This window comes from Oculina patagonica, chromosome 11 (genome assembly GCF_052425735.1).
Source record: "Oculina patagonica isolate OP01 chromosome 11, crgOcupat, whole genome shotgun sequence".
In the NCBI taxonomy this organism is placed as follows: domain Eukaryota; kingdom Metazoa; phylum Cnidaria; class Anthozoa; order Scleractinia; family Oculinidae; genus Oculina; species Oculina patagonica.
Window position 1 is genome coordinate 20,042,205 of NC_135768.1, and position 19,318 is coordinate 20,061,522.

The window sequence follows — 19,318 nt, forward strand, 5'->3', positions numbered from 1 at the left end:
AAAGGGGCACTATCGTGAGCGTGAAGCTCGAAAAACCAAAAGCCATATAGTAGAACCCCGGTAACTTAAACTCGGATAACTCGAATTTCATATAGCCAGTCGACCAATCATCGCTTGTTTAAAGATTGTTTCACGTCTAAGTGGTTGATTAAGAAGTGACGATTTCTGAAACTTTTCGCGCCTTGGTGAGTCGTCGTCAAAATAATAAACTGACTAATAACTTACAAACTGCTTATATAACTAATAAAGCAGAATAAAGCTTATCCAACAGCACTATAAAGGCCTTACACATTGAAAGCTATATTTACAGCTATTTCAATTTAGTTTGTCTGCCTTGTTTGATAAAAGCGGTGGGCCAATGCGACAAGATTGCGGAAAGGTGGAATAGGTATATAAGAAAAGCAATCCAAGTGTTAAACTGAAATAAGCAACAAAAGCAACTTGATTTCTAAAGTTTCTTTTCTATTATAGACAAGCTACTTTTGCCAAACTTTTAGCAGAATTTTCCAAAGCTCCGAAACCTTGCATAAAATTGAAAAATCATACCAAACGATCTCTTGAGGGCCAAAAGAAACACTTCATGTCCTTCACGTGAAAAATATGAACTTGTTCATTTCTCTTTTACTGATGAAACCCTCGCAGTTCTGTGTCTTCGTGTACGCGAAAAATTGCTTTATAAAAGGCAGCCACCGGCTTTCTTTTAAGGCCTGCAGTGGCCAAACGGAGACGCAAGTTGAAAAATTGCGCCGGTTATCTTGCGTCTCCGTCTCCTGGACTTGCGTTCACTCGCGTTGGCTTGCGCTAAGTAAACTTGCTTTCACTAATTGGTCGAGATCAAATTTGCACGCAAGTCAACGCAAGTTTTTCACCGTTTGGCCAGCCAACGTAAGTCTGTACGCAAGTTCAACTTGTGACTACTTGCGTCCACTTACGTTACTGTTTGGCCAGGTCTTTAGCCGCTATAAATCCAGATTTTTAGTGCGTTTAAATATTCGTTTTCATATATAAACATTGGAGTCAATCATATAATATAAAGTGTAGACTAAATTTTCCCAACTAGGTAGTTTATCAAAAAGTTAAGAAGAGGTGTATATTTTCAGAACTCCTCGGCCAAACAATCATTTCTAGCTAGTTATGTCGAATGGAGTTGATGGTTGGAGTTAAATGATTACGTATTAAAAACCTGGAAAATTTCTTTGTCGTAAACGTCTAAATTATAAGCTTTGAAATAAACTGCTTTTGGACCAAAGAAAAAAGTAACTTCTTTAGTATATTCGAAACATGGGAGCCAAAGCAAGATTGATACAAATTCGATACAAATTAAGCTTTATGTAAAGATTATATATATATATATATATATAAAGCTCACATCGAGTTTGTCTATTTTCGCCGCTTTCGCGTCTAAATAAATGTCACAATGTGCTTCGAGAAAACTACTTCATCTCAAAGAATCTGTCCGTCTCTTTAAAATGAACGCTTACTAGTAAATAAACTCTATCGAAACTCTAGAAGTCTTAAAAACTTCAACTTTAAAATCAGATGTATGCAGTTACTGTCTTTGTCTCTGTGACTTACCCAAATTATTCCCTGTAGAAGACGAAACAAGCCACTGTAGCTTCAAGAAGAACATTAAGAAAATCCTCCATCTGTGAGACATCACCTATACAAAACAATACTGATTCTCAATAAAAGAACCGACATTTTTTTGTTGCTTCCCGCCATTTGCGGGAAGCGAATCAAGCGATGCAAAAATCGGAAGTCTTATTCGCGCGAAAAAACAGCAAGTGGCAGACGCGGCTGCCAACAAATTCCCGCCAAAATTACATCAAAGACTAGGAGGCCAGAAGTACTTTGCGACAAAAACAACCTTACATGAACAGAATATCAAAAATTACCTTGGAGTTTTGTGTTTTTCCACTTTTTTTTATGAAGATCTGCACTAAAGACACACAAATTTTCAGACGCATGCGATTGCCATGTCGTCAGTGAAGAATATAGCAATGAGCTTGCACCTTTAAACAATATACAACTAATGATAAAGAAAAATAATCTATTACTTAAACAAAGTTGACACGGGCTAATTTATTTGAGTTTGCTTGATTAACATAATTAACAGTTATGATTAATCGAGTTATCACCTAAATATAATGTCTCGGATCGGTCAAGCTAATTATTTTTTCAGTCATTAAATTAATTAGTCGAAGGGTTAGCCATCTTCAATACAAATTGTCAAAAACACTACATTTTCCCGATGTTTCGTTTTCGTTTACATTGGTGTCTTTCTAAATAAAAGAACTTTAACAGTTACAAATTGGGTTTGTTAAACGAAATGATAAAACTGTACGAGCTTCTTGCCGAAGTGTTCTGAAAGTTTCAACAAAAGATTCGAAAAAGATTTCACACGATAATGCACAATTCTCAGCCATTCTGTGTCACTGCTAAAAATGGCTATAATTAATCCATTTTTTAAACAAGCGAGGGCTGAAAGAAAAGTTCTAAAAACACACAACTGAGTTGATTGATAAGAAGATTTCAAGACCAGATTCAACGAACTTAAGTCTTTTCACGTGCTTGGTGCTTCGTAACGAAAAAAAAGAATCAGTTAAAGTGAAAAAAATAGAGAATTGTCAATGAAGTTACCTTAATACCTCTAACTTGAGGAAAAAATCGATGAAAAACGCGGCGATATTATCCTCTTTTGACTTCTTGTTTGCAGTTCCCGAAGGTAAATGTGTGTTGTTTATTTTAAATCGTTAGAGTAAAATAACTTTTAAAATTGTATGCGTGCCAATTAGTATTACTAATTGATTAATTTGTACATTGAAACATTTTTTGTGCAGACAATTAGCTAACAGAAGACATTTTCACAACTGCTTTGTCAATTTAGTAGCCCAAGGAAATAGACCTCAATCATCGCACACCAACTTACCTGATCTCAAGATTGGGCGCGCACAAGAAGGACTATTTTTGAGAGGACTGCTTTTATGGTAACTTCAAGATGCTATAATGTGAAATATGAATATCTCTGGTATTACTCTGTGTTTGAACGAGATATAATGGATTGTTTAATCAACCACCCTCAATAATTTATCAAGTTAGAACAATGGAAGCCATAACTCTGACGGTATGGTTTGGAAATCTTATCTTAATAAGAATAGATTTTTTTAAGTTGTGATTGAGAAGACATATCAAACACTCGAGACAGTGTTTCATCTCATTTCCAAACACCTCGGAGTTCGTCAAAAATACTCCGCTGAGCGTCGTATTTTCAACCCTCTTCGCGATGTTAAAAATGCGACGAAACACTTATTCTTTATACATGCAGACAACACGCCTTAAGTAGGTCTAAAGGCCGGTTTGATTGGTCGGCCTGATTTGGTCCAGATTTGATAAGAAAATGAGTGCGCATTTAAAAATCGGCCCAATTTCCTTAAAATCTGTTGCAGTGTCACAGACAGTGTGTAAATTTGCTTGGAACAAATCGGGCCGACAAATCGTAACGTGTAGACCGGCCTTCAGTAGAGTAGTTTAAATAACAGACACAGTGACATCTTCACTTCGAGTATTTAATATGTTGATACATAGGACCATAACTATATACAAGTAAGAGACAAAACTCGTGTTTACACCTATTTGGACAATTCTAAGTACTACTACATTGACGATATGTATATAACATTCAAGAGACTTTCAAAAGAATCTGCGCTAGTTTTGTGTTAAGCTTTGAACGACTCATGCAACCTGTCACTCTATATACAGTGTAACCAATCACAGCAAAGCTTGTGTGACTGTTCAGCCAATCAGGTTAAATACAAAAACCAAGAGTAATCCAACTCTTAGTTTTCGAAAGTCATTACAAAACACTCTTTTGAAAATAACTGTATTTTGACTAGGAACTATGACAAAAACAAGAAGCAGGAAAGTAACTAAGGTTTCACTGGGGTACGCTTGCTAAGTAATTGTAATACATACAATTTCAAACCAAATCAATAAAACCTTTCATGGCATGCAATGCTAAACAAATCCTTGCAAAAATAAATATTGAAAGAAGTAAAGAAATAACGGATAGAAACTGGACAAGATTGAAGAGATTGCCAAAAAACTCAGAACTTGATTTGCGTAGATTCAAAAAGGAAAAAAATAGATCATTTTTGAACATTTTTTGAGTTGCCTACGAACTAATCTTGAAATTCTAAAAGAACCACTTTTGGAGCATTTGGGAAATTAATATTTGTGACTTTCCAATGAAAGAGAAAAGTGTTTCCCTCTTTACGCACTTTAAGAGCTCTTGGTTCAGATTTTGTATATTATATTTGCCTTCATGTTAAGATAAAAGACTCAAATTCTGCAGTACAGTTGTATTAACAAAACGACCAAGGAGAAGATCATCTAAGACAGTTTCGCTCTCTCTTTCGTTCGTTTGTACACTTGGGGCAGTACCTAAGGAAAAAACGGAATTGTATTGGTATTTTCTGGTGTTTTAGTTTGGTATCTATTTGTCATTATTATTGTTCTTATATTTGGCGTGGTAATTAAAATGGTTATCATTCATGAATTCAGCAAAATAATACTGAGAACTACGAGCAGAAGTTAAATTAACAATTTGTTTGCCGATCAGCAAATCATCTTTTAACCACTGTATGGTTACAGTGCAAAACAGAGAGGGTAAAGGGTAGAGTCTGTGGTTGAGCCTAGTGGCTTATCAGGCTGGCGTCTATCTCTGGTTTCCGTACCATTGAGCAACTAGGCGTATTGATACTCCCCCCCCCCTGTATTGGACGCTTGTCCACCACGAGGTTAGAATCAAGCATTCAATTTGCCAGTACCCATTTATACTTTTGGGTGGAGAGAGGCAGTGTGTCTTGTTCAATAGGACAGCACAGTAACTCTGGCCAGAACTCGCACCTAGACTACTCAATCCAGAGTCCAACTGGCAACCATTAGGCCACCACATCTCCGCATAAAATAAAGATAGGGATTACTGAAAACTTTAGTTACCGTAAATGATCTAATAAACGCCCGGGGCGTCTATTAAATTTTTTGGGTCCTACAGGGGGCGTTAAATAGATATGAGGCGTTTATTAGAGAGAGGCGTTTATTTCACATTAACTGAAACAAAGTCTACAAAACAAATAAGACACAAAGTTTGCCGGCGCGGAGTAAAACAGAAAACAGAGTTTGTGAATAGGAGCCTAATCTATTCTACGCTAATGCAAAGCTTGGAGATGCCGTTCATAGTTCGATATCGATGTTTTCATCGACATCGGGGTCAACCATGTTGGTATCATTGGCCTCTTCGATGTTCGAATCAAGCAAAAAACTAAATAAATTGCGTGATTTTACTCTATGGAACGTTACTTTGGTTTTTGAGGCGATCCTTGGAGGGGGCGTCTATTAGACACGGGGCGTTTATTAGAGAGGGGGATCTAATACAAACTTTATACCTCAGGGGGAGCGTTTATTAGATACGAGGCGTTTATTTGAGAGAGGCCGTTTATTAGATCATGTAGGAGGGGAAATATTAAGAAGGGCAGGGGGTAGGGTTAATGTAGCTTTTACACATAATTATGACTGTCTGCAGGCACTGTGATTTTACTTTGTGGTTGAACTTACCATTTGCCTTTGGGTTTTGTAGTGAGTCCCACACACTGAAAGTGGAACCATTCTATTGGACACTGGAATAAATGACAAAAAAAAATTACTTGAAATCAAAATATAAGTGGAATACAAATAGTTTACATTGTACTGAGAAACATTAAAGATGTAATTTAATAATCAACAAAAAAGGGACGAGGACAGTGAAGATTGGAAAAGATCAAGATTGATCAGTGATCACAAACGATAGATTTGAAACAATGAAGCCAAATTTTTACTTAAGACTAAAATATAGAAACAACAGGCTCTAGAAAATCAAACAAACAGACAAACAAACAAACCTCTTCATTGTCACATCCAATCATCTCTCCAAATGAAACCTGTATAGAAACAAAAATCGTGGTAACACAAAATTATAGAACAGTAGCCAAATCTTTATTGTGACATGGTCAAAACCTGCTTGAATACCTCTAACCAAGCACTATGGTGTTTTCTGAACTTCATCATGGGCAAAACCAAAACAAACAGCGGCATAGGCATCACATGTGGTTGGCACTGCCCACAAGATTTTTGCATGGAGTTCAGGGCCAGGTTGTTCAAGAGTCCATAGACCATATTTATGAATGTAATATTAGATAGATTTAGCCAAGCCTAAAAGCGGAGCCCCCCCCCCCCCAGTCATTTACTTTGCCTTTTTGTAAATCTGAATTTACTGACCATTGACAGAAAAAATGGTACTTGAACCGGTGATCCAGTGGAAAACCCATTACCTGGTCAGTGGTCAACTTAAAAAAGGCGACCTTGATGAGTTCTATACTTGAGCCCGTGATATGGTCATGTGATACTGGTCAGCAGATATCTTGTTTTGACAGCTGTCAATTGACCACAACAATTGGATGTCCAATATCAAACATGTTAGCTGACGTTACCCTTAACGTTGACCCATTTATGGAGTAGAGCCGCCATGTTGGGCGACATCGTAGTCAGATACATGTACGTTCCTGCAAACCATGCCACAAACCATGATGATCATGTCCTATTTCTATTCATGCATTATGGTGATAGTTCTGCTATGAATATAATTCTTTTTAAGCACTTATAACATGTCTTATAGATGTCTGTTACAAACTATGCATCAAAGATGTCGTACCTGATTACACAAACAGTACGTTGGCTCATTAGGATCAATTGGAAACTCTGGTGTGGGTGAGTCCTGATTCTTGGATTTGCCCCTAAATTTAAAAAAAAATTATTGTTATTAAAAGTTAACTTGAAATGAACGAAAAATTCTAACTTGATGTGGCTGCCTTACATGCATGATAAGTGCATTGCATGGACACTGGGTAGAAAGTGTAATGGTTTAAGCCCTTGCCAGGGTAACTGTGTTGTGTTCCTGGGCAAGACACTTTTCTAAGGCAGCATCAGGGCAAACAGGACAGAAAAGCAGGTTGCCCAGACAAATGATTAAAGCTTTTTTTCAGTCATAACACTTAGTAGTTACAGGTAACGGGTCCAAATGAGAACTCTGTTTTTGTTGACACTTACTTTCTGTTGGTCTTTGCTTTCTTCTTAACAGGTTTGACAACTTCAGATCCTCCAGCGCCACTTGAGCCACCCCTCCCCTCTGAGTCACGCTCGTGTTTGTCATGGTTACGCTGCCTTCGATTTCCTAACAAGAAGAATGCATGTAAATATAAATTAGGCATTATTTCAACTTGTAACATTCAAGAAGATCATAAATTATGCCTTGCCAACTTCAAAGATCGCTCCCACTGTATCATTGGTTTGTACAATTTTATTCCAACAAAATTCAAGGACTTTTCAAACACACAAAATTAATTTTCTGGTAATTGACCTCATTGATTGGAATGCCTGAAACATCTGTCAGTCTTCCAGATACAAGCCATGCATTTGGGAATTATTAGTCTTAAAAAGCACCTAACTACAGGGTTTTCATTAAGAATTGTAATAGCAGGAGAATAGTGTATAGTAAGTGGAGAATGATTTTTAAAGGTTCCGCATCTTTATAAAAAAATAGTTACAGGCCTTTGAAATTTAGCCGGAGAATTCTACGCAGTAGAAGCAGGGCTCGACAAATCCGCTAGCCCGACTCCCGGGGCTAGCGAAAATTTTCGTTTGGCTAGTGAATAAAGTACTTTGCTAGCCCAGTGGGCTAGCAAGCCACTTAAAAGCCAAGTTGTTGAATTGACTGGCAAGATCTGCATTAAAATATATATTAATAAAAGATGTTTGTTATGAAATTAATTTCATGAAAAGTCAGTAGTATTGTTATCTATTACTACCTATGCCACGAAGGAGTCAAAAGCGGGTTTAAAAGAAGGCGAGTACGCGATTTGAAGAGAATATTTGCAAGGCGTTCTATGTGGACGGGAGAAGTATAGGAACCACTTTTAATTGGTCCTCAGGTCGCTTGGACATGTACAAAGAAGTACATAGCACGTGGGATGTTACGAATGTATTTCGCTTTGTTTCTTTCAATGACCCTCTTGAACTTTGGCTTCACACAAAAAAGAAAGGAGATAGTGGTGCTCAAGATCAGCGTAAGCGTAGTGCCGATGGGCCAGCTGCTGCAGATGAAGTTCATGTTACAAGATGTAGCTGATTAGAATATCATGATTAGAATATCTGATTACTATGTTAATAGTCGGATGTTTGCCTTATTAAAATCAGTCTCTTTAACAACATACTGGTGTGCGTACCTATCTAGAGTGCATATTGAAACAGTTCAGACCAAAAACAAGAAGTATGATACGCAGTGAAAATGGTTGTTTCTTCCACAGTGGAAAACAAAATGGCCGTTGGTGGTGTATGACGAGGAAATATCCATCTTTAGCGGACAAATCCAGCCCTTTGTTTAGTGGCACTTCAAAGTTCGCGTTGATCTGTTGAAGAGTTTTTTTTGTGTGTGTGTACTTAAGCATAAGGCTGGCTTACATAACAAATGTGTACTGGGCTAGAGCTTTCAAGCTCTGGGTTGGTAAAGTAGCAATACCAGCTAGCCCACGGCTAGAAAGACTTCTGAGAAGTTTTCGAGCCCTGTAGAAGGAGAATTCTCCGATCTCTGATGCCTAATGAACACCCTGTAACTAAGTAACATGAAATCAAAGTCACAAAACTTTAAGTCTCTTATATCAGGCATCGAAAACTGCTCTCTAAACACAATATTATTATGATTAGATCATTTTTCTGGCGACCAAGATACATGACTGTAAGCAATGATGACACGAAGCACAGTCTGGGCAAATAAGTACCCATGTTGAAAATTCACATTATAAAATATCCAAAAAGACATTTTTATTTCATAATATGAAACAAGTCAATATCTGTACCATTTGTGCCCCTTACGTTTTGTTTTCTCAGGAGGTTTTGTGTGGTGCTCTTCCAAAAGAACTACAACAAAGACAAAACAAACAAAATAAGTGAGTGCTGTTAATAAAGCCATTAATAAACAATATACCTGCCAACTCTCACGCCTTAGGCATGAGTCTCACGCCTGCGAGTTGAAAAAATTCGATCTCACGCCAACTCACGCTTACAAACCAATTTCTCGCGCCTAGTCGAAAAATGTGAGTTATTACAATCATAACCGACACACTTTCCAAAAATATGTAAACTCAAACCAATGTGAGAAACGAAAATGCCATGTAAAATGATTAAATGACGATACTTTCCCCGAAATCTCAGAGTTTTGACAAGAAAAACAATGGTAGGAGGTCGTGTTTAGCAAAACACATCCATGCACTGGGATCGGGATATCTTGTAACGTCTTCAAATACTTCGGACATCTTCAGAAAACTTCGGACATGGTTGTATCGTCTTCGGAAATCCTGGCACTCTTAGGATAAAAATCTCACACCTTTGACCCAGAAAAAGTTGACAGGTATAAAACAACTGAACTCTAGACCCTGCTGTTTTTTTTTATGAGAGAAAGACAAGACCAGACAAAACACCACAGCCAAAATGAGCTGCTTTTGCTATGGTTTAAAGGCACATGTACCAAAACTACCCTGTGAATAGCATATCCGTTTCTGAACAGAAACCGAAACTTTGCAGACGCTGTTGATTTTATGATCTTACTGACATGCCCTTGATAATTGCAGAGATCTCCAAGAAAGATCCAATCTCACATTCTGCCTTGTCAGAGGTACATTTTCATATCAGATTTTAGAGCTGCAATCAGAGTTCATCCTGAACATGTTTCCAGACCCCCATTTGAGCATTTTTTCTTTCCTCTTTTTCGACTTCTAACTTAACAATTTACCAGTACATGTACGTTAATGAGGGTATGTAGGGGAGTTCTAAATAAAAAATAATAATAATAATAATAATAATAATAATAATAATAAAATGTAGGGGAGTTCTTTTAGTGTAAAGACACGTTAACAGTTGATCTGCTGATACCTGGTTGGGCCTCAGATTTCATCAGGGGTGGTATATCTTCATTCCTACATGTGTCAAGGTTCTCCACATCCACCTCAATCTGTCGAGTACGGGTGTCAACCTACATGTACCAAACAAACAATAATATTGATACAGACTTGTTTCAGCTATCTTTAAACATCTTTATGATGTTTGAAGGTTTGATTGCTAACCCTAGTGACCAAAATCAAATTTCCCCTTGCAATATCAGTTCTTAATCAAGAAAAATAGTTATGAGAATTAATAAAAATGAAAGGGAAATTGCTTTGATCTTTTAACAAATTCTCCCAACAAATACTATAAGATAAAGTATGGAGAACAGTAAGGAGAATTTGTATATGTATGTTGAAGGCTGTTAAAAATTTATGTCTAAGATTCTTAATCGAAAGGACCTTGTTTGAGCCTGACCAGTTTGGATCAAGCCCGGGTAGAGACCTAGTCCGGGTTTGAGACTTGTCTGGCCCCTAACTAGGGTCCCTGTGCTGTGTTCTTGGACAAGACACTTTACTTTCATATTGTCCCTTTCCAATGAGATGTACAAATGGGGACTGGTAAATTATATGCTGAAGGTTACCCTGCAATGGACTCACTAGCAACCCATCCAGGGGGGAGTAGAAATACTCCTAGTCCTTTCATGCTGCAGAAACCGGAATAAGCTCTGGCCTGATGGGCCGCTAAGCCCTTAGGGCCCCGGACTTAGTGTGGCAATTATTTTGTACAGTGCAATAAATAAAGGATTGAAAAACAATTGCAGTGTTATGATGATGAGACAAGAAGAACAAGGAGTGGGTTTCAAAGATGGCTGTCCTTAAATTAGCTACCGACGAATGACTGAGGGTAGGGTAAGATAGGAAAGGGGTGAAAAGTACCATGTGTCCTGAGAATGAATAGGCAGCAGGGAGATGAGGGGGGCAGGGGGGGGGTGGCAGGAGCTGTTGACTGCTCATGACCTCACCATTACTGTCCATCTCTCCCACACCTTGTAGTAGAAAACTGGGTTTGATGATTCCACCCTGCAAGCTTTGCATTGAAAATCTTATCTTACCATCTACCGGTATGTACAATACATGTACAGTAGCAGAAACTCATGAGGAGTTGAAATGTGTAGCGTGTGTTCACAACGTTTGAATATTCAGTTTCGCCAAGTAGCATATTTGGAAAATCTAAGAGTTTACATGTAGACTTGAATGCTTTATACATATTATGACACAAGCAACAAGATTTTCTGTTGCGATAAATTACTTGAACAGGGGTAATTTTCTTACAGAAACTAAAGATATTCATTACCTGTATCCAAGTGAAGTTCTCCAAACTACTGAATGACGATAATTTATCGTCATTCAGTAGTTTGGATAAAACAGAAGATTAAACCAAATTTAAGTTTATTCTAGCAAGCTTGTTCAAAAACAATATTACGCCATTTACAGCAAGTTGGCGCGTGCTGTGAATTTAATCCAATTACCTTATTATAGGAAATTAACGCTTGTGTTAATTAAAGTATTTGAAATTAACGCAACTTAAATTAATGCGAATTGAAGCAAAAATTACTTCCCAATAAAGGAAATTATTGCGAAAGAGGGGGTAACATTTCAAAATGAAGGAAATTAACGTGGCATACACAACAGGAACAAGTTTATTTCAACACTTGTAGGCGTATAATCTTAAACACGAACAATGTTCGTGGTACTTAAATTCCCACTTTAAGCGTTCTTCGCAGTATCAATGATAGTGGCAGATAAAATAATGCTTTTTCTTTGGAGTCAAGAACGTCTGGACTGTAACAAGAAATTGGGGCCAAAATAATGGAAACAAACGTCATGGAAATTAACGTTCCACTTAATTAACAGTGCGGAAATTAACGTTAACAAAAATTAACGTGACTTAAATTAATGCGAATGTTTGAAATTCGCGTTAATTTCATGACGCGTTAATTCCCTATAATAAGGTATGTTCCAATGTAATATCATAGGTGACAAATTACTCCTTAATTTTGGCGTGAAATTTTAACGTTAATTTATAATTTCACATGTGAAATTATAAAATTGCCATGGCAACGTAGTTAGCGGCAAGATGGCGTCCGTAATAAAAGATGTTTTAAAGCTTAAACTTTGTACATTTTCGCTTGAATTTCATCATAGCCAGCTAGCCTTGGCCATGTAATAAAACTTTTGATGATATTTTATATTTCAAAACGTCAAAATGACTTCTAGACTTAAGCCAATATACATAAATGGCATCGAGCGGATTTTTGAGCGTTTTACACTGGCACCGTTTTCAGTTGATTCAAGACTACGGTCATAATGTGAGAAATAATTGAAAAAAAAAAAAAAAAGGAATCTCTAAAGGGTTTTCTTCAAAGACTAAAAAACTTGCGAACTATGCTTTCAACTTTTCAAAGCTCGGAGTTTGCAGAGTTTGCAATGCAACATACCAGTCAAAAACCGACGATTGCAAGCGTAATTTGTCACCTATGATATTAAAATGTAATCAAATGGTATACTCGTGAAATTAGGAAATAATTTCACTTGCATTTTGTCAAAATGCTAATAATTTCCCTCGCCTAAAGGCTCGGGAAATTATAAGCGTTTTGACAAAACGCGCGTGAAATTATTTCCTAATTTCACTCGTCGCCATTAGATTACCAATACTTATTTGGTTCATTAATTTTTTTCACGTGTTAATGGTTAACGGACAGGTTTTAATGTGCAAACCCTTTGTACAATATGATCCATAGGGAGTTACACCTTTCAGTCCTAATGGGTTTCTGACAGTAGTTAATACTCACCAAATCAATCATGTTCCCGACCAGCTGTAGCTTGTCATCGCCATATTCCTGACTCTTCACTAGTCGTCTTTGTATCTGAATCAAGCATTTCCTCTTGGCTGATGGCTCTTTTTCTTTGAGGTAATTGTTGATGAGTCGCTCTATTTCCCTTAACCTGTCTGTAATAGGAAATAATACAGGCAAACTGCATTAGAAAATGTTTCACTTCCCATCAACTTTTCTCTTGTGATGTTTTTGCAGTCAGTCAGGTAATAAGTAAAAAAGCAAACCACAGCACAACACAACAAGTTATAAAAAATTTTAAGTGCAAAAGTGTGGACCATGTTTCCAGGGCTGTAAATAATTTTTTTCACTTGAAAGGACATAATTTTATGTCCTACTTAGACACCATCTTGGTCAGACAAAACAAAATTGTGGTCGGACATCACCAAAAACAAACGGCTGAATTTTTATTTATCGTTGCCGTAAAATGATTTACCATCAAAAAATTGTCTGGACATCATGTTCGACCACACTTGGCATTTCGTCGGACATGAGCAAATTTTGGTCGGCCAATGTCCAATGACCGACTGTTATTTGCAGCCCTGTGTTTCACCTTGTCACTTCAAAAGGTGCCTGAAGATGATTATGAGGCTGAAAACAGTCACTTGATAATAATATGTACATAGATATTGAAAATGGAATGCGCTGAACAATCCAGAAAATATCCATACACCCCCCCGCCCCACGAGGGGGGAGGATACTTGACCTACCTTTAGGTATAGGGGCAGGGATCCATATACCCAGTCGTCCGGTCGTCCGAGACGACTAAAAAATCGTATGGACGACCAAAAGATTACATAAACTCGTCCGCTGGACGACTTAAGTTTGACTTAATGAAAAAAAAAAACAATTATTAAGTTTTCTTATGAGTTACTTGCGTTCTGACCACTTGTCATCCATTCATAACTTATCGAAAACAGAAAATAATTTGCAACTTTCTGTCGCGATAAAATCATAATTTTGGCCGCCATCTTGGCTGATGTGGTATTTTCCATCAATGAAATCATTGCAGGCTCAATTTTCAAGCTGTCAACCGCTGATATTTTGTTCTGCAGCTGCATCCGCGAAAACACGAGGCGATCGCATCAGATCAAAATTTGCCGATATCTTGGTGTGGCACCGCCAGCAAAGAAAAAAAAGCAATGTTAACACTTCAGAAAAACAAACCAAATATGAATAAGAAGAGCAAAAGCGTTCTTTTCTTCCGTGGTGGCAGTCGAAGAGGCCCTGGCTTTCATTTGTGCCCGCATCATACGCTTCCGCCAACATCACAAGCCACTTGGGGGCGTGATGTTTTGTGAAATTTGTAAGCCGGCAGCCAAGGTAGACAAGTAAAGAGTCTCATAAACAAATACTTGTGAATCAAACTTTATTATGACAGATTCGTTGTCTTGTAGATTTCATGTATACACAGTGTTACATACATGTGACAATAACAAAAAAGTCAACTTTTCATTTACTTGTTGTACGGTCGCCATTCTTCACTTTTGAACGGGCAAGTAAAATTTTGCCAGGGCAAGTATGTCATCTTGCATACTTGCCCGGCTGACGACTTGGAGAAAAAACGAATATGGATCCCTGTAGGGGTGCCGCTGGGGGTTTGAAACCCTGACCCTGTTAAGGACAATAAAAACTTAAAATACCTACCCTTTGTAGGACAACACCCCCTATTTTAAGACTCTATTTAGGACAAAGGACATTATCGACAATCATTTACGCTTTGTTGTGATTGCGTCCCGTATGCGATGTTCGACGCATTGAAATGCGAACACCGATCCCACCAAATAAAATAAATGCTTTTTATTGAAGCGAAAGCGAAAACAATGTAAATATTCGACGACAGTCTTGCACCTATACCCTGTCTAGGACAGGTTCAGGCCCTGTTTAGGACAGAGGAGCTTGAAATTATATACCCTGTTCAGGGCTGGAGGAGTCAAATACCATACCCTATCCAACAGCACATCCCCGTATAGGCCATATAGGGGAGTGCCCCCCCCCCCCTGGGCCCCAGCCCCTGCTACTTGTCTCAGCACTGAAGATATATAAAGTCAAAGTGCCATATAAGTTTTTTTTTTTTTTTTTCGGTACATACCTTGATAATGAAGATCCAGCTCTCTCATCTGAGAAATGTTCCTTTGCATGTCATCAGGCAGGGATTCCACGCCTAGGTCCCACACAAACAAAATTCACAATTTAGTGAACATTGCAAGATACAGGTATAAAGGTCTAAATAATTATCACATCAGGGGACAAATCCTGGAGACTTGAAACAAATGCAAGGGATTGTCCTATTGAAAGGATTTTTAATTTGCAATTTTCCCTCAGCGCCAAAAGGAAACACAGCATAATAATTATATAAAAAAAATTCTGGGATATAAATAATAGGCATAAGGTGGAAAAGATAACCACCTGAGGACTTGATTTTTCCGGCTTAAAGACTGTTTCTGGTTAGATCTTTCTTTTTATGTGACCCAAATTTTCCGCCAGCCAGTAATCAAGAAAATTTCACCTGTTGGAAATCTAGCTACAGTACATCCCTGAAAATTGTATGCTAAAAAGAGTAAAGTCTTCAAATTTTTATAAAAACCATGTAAGGGTGGATCTGCTTGTTGAAAGCAACTTGAAAATTCAACAGATTCAAGTGCCAAAAAAACAATCAAGATTAAAATCTTTATGAGAAAACAACACTTGAGAAAAATGTTGAACAAAAATGTGCCACGAGGCACTTTTTAGAGTGAAAAGGTTGTTTATGATTCGAAACCATACTAAAGGCTTTTTTATGGTAAACAAAAGTAATTCTTTGATAAGAAATGAAGATAAACATTAGATGCGAACACGTACACTTTCACTACATGACAATCGGCATCCCCGCATCACACGTTCTTCAAATTTACGTCACGATTTGTAACAAAACACCCTAATGCGTGATCGTGACTATATTGTGCTAAGACAAAATGTACACAAAATCCCTCAGTTTCCTTCACTTATCCTTGTGGAGATTTTAATCAGGCATTAGAGCTAGGATTATGTACATCCGCAGGGGCGAACAAATTATGACATTTTGAAGAAGCTAACATTTTAGTTCAATAGTGTGTACAAACTCAACGATCCAGATGCAATTTTTGATTTCAAAACGCCATCGATGCAGCCGGGCGGTGAAGCCGAATAGTAACGAAACAAGGATTTAAAAGTATCTAAAACTAATTCGAACTGACTAAATTTTCCAGAAAATTCTGCTTTGCATCAGGTTAAAGATTATAAGCTTTAGTTTATTTAGATCAATGAACGGGAAAATTATGTTATAAGCTTGAAAATCGAGGATCACGGAAGTTCGTTTTTCACGTTTCAACATACACATCTGAAACAGGAACGATATATTTGAAAAGTGCAGTGTTTCCTGTCATGATAAATATGATCATTTATCCACTTGATAGATACGTTATAGCATTTACTACTTACAATCCAAATAGTTTTCGACATAATTCGCCGAGGCAGAGATTGAGGACTCACTCGCCTGCAAACAAAAGGACACAAAATTTAGTTCATACAGCTCAATTCCCGCTTCTGTTTACATCTGCTCTTCTTACAAACTTACCGTCATTTTTACAGCATACAAAACCCGGGAAAAGACTGAAAAATTGGACAAATTTCTCTCCAACGACAAGATATTCGTGAGCGACGCGGCAAAAACAGTTTCAGAGCTTTGCAGCCACGCTTTTGAAATTTTACTTCCGGTGAAACAGCGCTGTTTTCGATTCGTTGAAAGGACATCAACAGGAAGTAAATCAGTAAGTTATAAATACTGCTTTATTGTTGGCGCCGCCCATTATTGCAACAGCAACAGTCAAACACAATGACCCTTCATGGTAAAAAAGTGACATATCGAACAACGTTGTGGGTTTCTGTCACGTACCAGAACTTGGCAGAACTTTCCCAAAGAGCGTCATCATTCGTTTGCTGATCAAAGATTCGAATGTTCACGTTACATCATCGACTACTACAGTAGTGCGATTCTGCAAGGGAAAGCTGAACAAGGATTTCCCAAGGGACGCCGGTGATTTGACGGAAATTTCGCTCCATGTTCGTTAGTATTCAACTTTTCACAACATTATCATTTCCTGGTTGTTGTGGGCGCTTGATCGCTGAATAATTTTCCACGCTATAAGTTCTGATCTTGATCTTGTATTTATCCTTTTTACTTTTTTTCAAATTTATTGAAGACCCCGAAAGCCTCATCTACAACAAAAGAAGTTGGAGTGGGACTTATGCAGCTCAAAATTGATCCTGTAAACGACAAGGAAAACCCACCAAAGGCTATGAAGAAAAAGATGGCTGCTTCGAACTCTCGGCGCCGGAAAAAATCGAGACTGAAGAGGTTAGCAGATTGTTTCATTTACTTTGGTTTTATAGATGTAAGGGTAGAAAATAACACCTTCCAAAATAATAGCTTATTTTTCAGTTCTTTATTTTTCTACTGCTCAACAAATAATTGCAAGAAAACTATTATAATTACAAGAGGTTATAGTTACATTACACAAAAGTTAACATATTTATCATTTATTTGAATCGAGCTTAACCGCGATTATCACGTTGAAAACCCTCTCGGTTGAACTTCACTGAATCATACTGAAAAAAAAGACAGGATGGAAATTGATCTAGCTTAAAGATTAAAAAAAAAGAAAATACAATTCGGGCCTCGTTGATATGAAGTCGAGTGTCAAAACAAGATGTCCTCGCATGCTAGTTTACACGCTCGTATTCCAAGTCACATAGTAATATTTTTGTAACGCTTGTATAGTTCATACAGCTGGTTTATGAGCGCCTGCGACACAAATTTTCTGTTTGTTCGTTAAAAGCCCTGGATTTTAAATTTGGTGCAGAAATTTAAATATAAAAGATTTTTGAAATGCTGCTGTCAGCGCTAGATACTATTTATAGTGGATCGTATTTTTAAAGGTGATTAGAAAGCAAATTAATGTGGGAGGAAAATCTAATTGGGGAAATTTCCCTTATCAAGTAAATTGTTTGCGAAAGGTCTACATTTCAAAAGACAAGTGAAAAGTTTGAGAAATAATAATAAGTGTTGTGTTGTTCTAAAACTTTCAAATTGTTTGCATTTTACTCAAACATTTGAACACTGTAGGGCTTCCCCTTCAATGGGGACAGAAAACAAAATTACTAATGCTAAGAATAAATGGAAATATCAAACAGTGGCTGTTCTTTTCTGAACCTATAGACCTACACTCCCGCCGTCGGTTAGGAATATTGCTACTCCGCACCCCCTTGATGGGATATTTGTCCATTGCAGGCTACACCCCACCTTAACCCAACTCCTCCCCACATTTTGTCAGGTTACCCAAACTGCAGTTTGCCAGCTAACTTTTATATCCCTGAACGGATCGGAGAGAGGTACTGCATCACTTAAGTGTCTTGCCCAAAAACACAATACAAATCCGATAACCCTGGTCAGCAATCATACACAGACTGTTTGATTCAGAGTCATTCCAGGTTTGGCTGCTGTGCATCTCTAAAATCAGCCACAGTGGGGGCGGGGGAGGGGGAAGGAGGTGGGCATGACTGAAGAGGTCTTTGATATGGAAGTGACCACAAGGTTGTAAAGGACTGACAGGGGTACGACACTGGCAATTTTAGACACTGCCCTTCCCTAGTGGGGAGAAAGCGGGTTAGAGAATTAAACAAGTAACACTGCAGAGACGGAGGGGAAAGTGGGCTAAATTCTCTTTCCCTGTCCTCTTCCTCCCTCTGCAGTGTTATTTGTTATAATTTTCTTATCTGCTCTCTCCCCGCTAGGGGAGAGCGATGTCTAAAATAATCAGTTTAGCTTTAAAACCAAAATGAAGCACGCAGTTATCACATCTTTAATAAGAGGACACATCCGTCATAAATTGAGTTCAGTTTAAAAAATATAGTCTGCCAAGGCAGCTGCCCCACTGTGTTCTGTTTTTATATCTGTTTATGTCTGAACGACGACGTCTGGTTTTGAATGCACCTGAACAGTAGGCCTTGTAAACAACAGGAGTTGTTATATTTGTGAATTTGACAATTTGTTTTGAACAATCCAATTTCTTGTTGGGGCGTGAACACAGAAATTTTTATGTGTCTCAGTAAGTGTCAAATCCTTTCAAGCTTGTGTTGGAAAATCCAAACTGGCTGATTAAGATTGGAAGCACTGAGCTGTGATGGTAGTTTTGCGTGAACATTCCAGTCAGAAGATGATCAGATTATTTTTGCTTATCACTATCAGCAACTCTAATGGGAATTAATGTTGTACAGAGATGAGCAGAATTTGTTGCCTGATCTTCAACTAGGAGTTGCTGCCACAGCAGTAGGTAATTAGGTAGCACCACTTGATGGAAAGATTATACTTGTCGATCCTCACAATATTCAAGAGCACCAAAGTATAACCTTGACCACTTCATCAAACCAGCAGGAAAA

At 37.8% G+C, this 19,318-nt stretch overlaps 2 protein-coding genes across 3 annotated transcripts in view; one reads left to right on the forward strand and one right to left on the reverse strand.

Annotated features, from left to right (window-relative positions):
- Positions 1–3,842: 3,842 nt before the first annotated feature.
- The window catches only part of LOC144629934 (inhibitor of growth protein 1-like), a 212,108-nt gene continuing 196,632 nt past the window's right edge, over positions 3,843–19,318 (reverse strand). Inside the window, exons 1-11 of one of the 2 annotated variants that reach the window (XM_078488190.1) lie at positions 16,458–16,998; positions 16,322–16,376; positions 14,955–15,026; positions 12,821–12,978; positions 10,018–10,117; positions 8,962–9,006; positions 7,141–7,264; positions 6,746–6,827; positions 5,937–5,975; positions 5,614–5,675; positions 3,843–4,440 (exon numbers count right to left, since the gene is read on the reverse strand). In XM_078488190.1, coding sequence (XP_078344316.1) covers positions 4,386–4,440; positions 5,614–5,675; positions 5,937–5,975; positions 6,746–6,827; positions 7,141–7,264; positions 8,962–9,006; positions 10,018–10,117; positions 12,821–12,978; positions 14,955–15,026; positions 16,322–16,376; positions 16,458–16,463 — 798 coding nt within the window. In that variant the 5' untranslated portion in view covers positions 16,464–16,998 and the 3' untranslated portion in view covers positions 3,843–4,385. Of the gene's footprint in view, positions 4,441–5,613; positions 5,676–5,936; positions 5,976–6,745; positions 6,828–7,140; positions 7,265–8,961; positions 9,007–10,017; positions 10,118–12,820; positions 12,979–14,954; positions 15,027–16,321; positions 16,413–16,457; positions 16,999–19,318 lie in introns of those variants that run through there. The other variant, XM_078488191.1, reaches the window with a different exon arrangement.
- The window catches only part of LOC144629937 (uncharacterized), a gene marked incomplete at its 5' end in the record, with an annotated part of 30,088 nt that continues 27,816 nt past the window's right edge, over positions 17,047–19,318 (forward strand). Inside the window, one exon of the mRNA XM_078488195.1 lies at positions 17,047–17,237. Within this exon, the coding sequence (XP_078344321.1) occupies positions 17,047–17,237 (191 nt within the window). The remainder of the gene's footprint in view (positions 17,238–19,318) is intronic.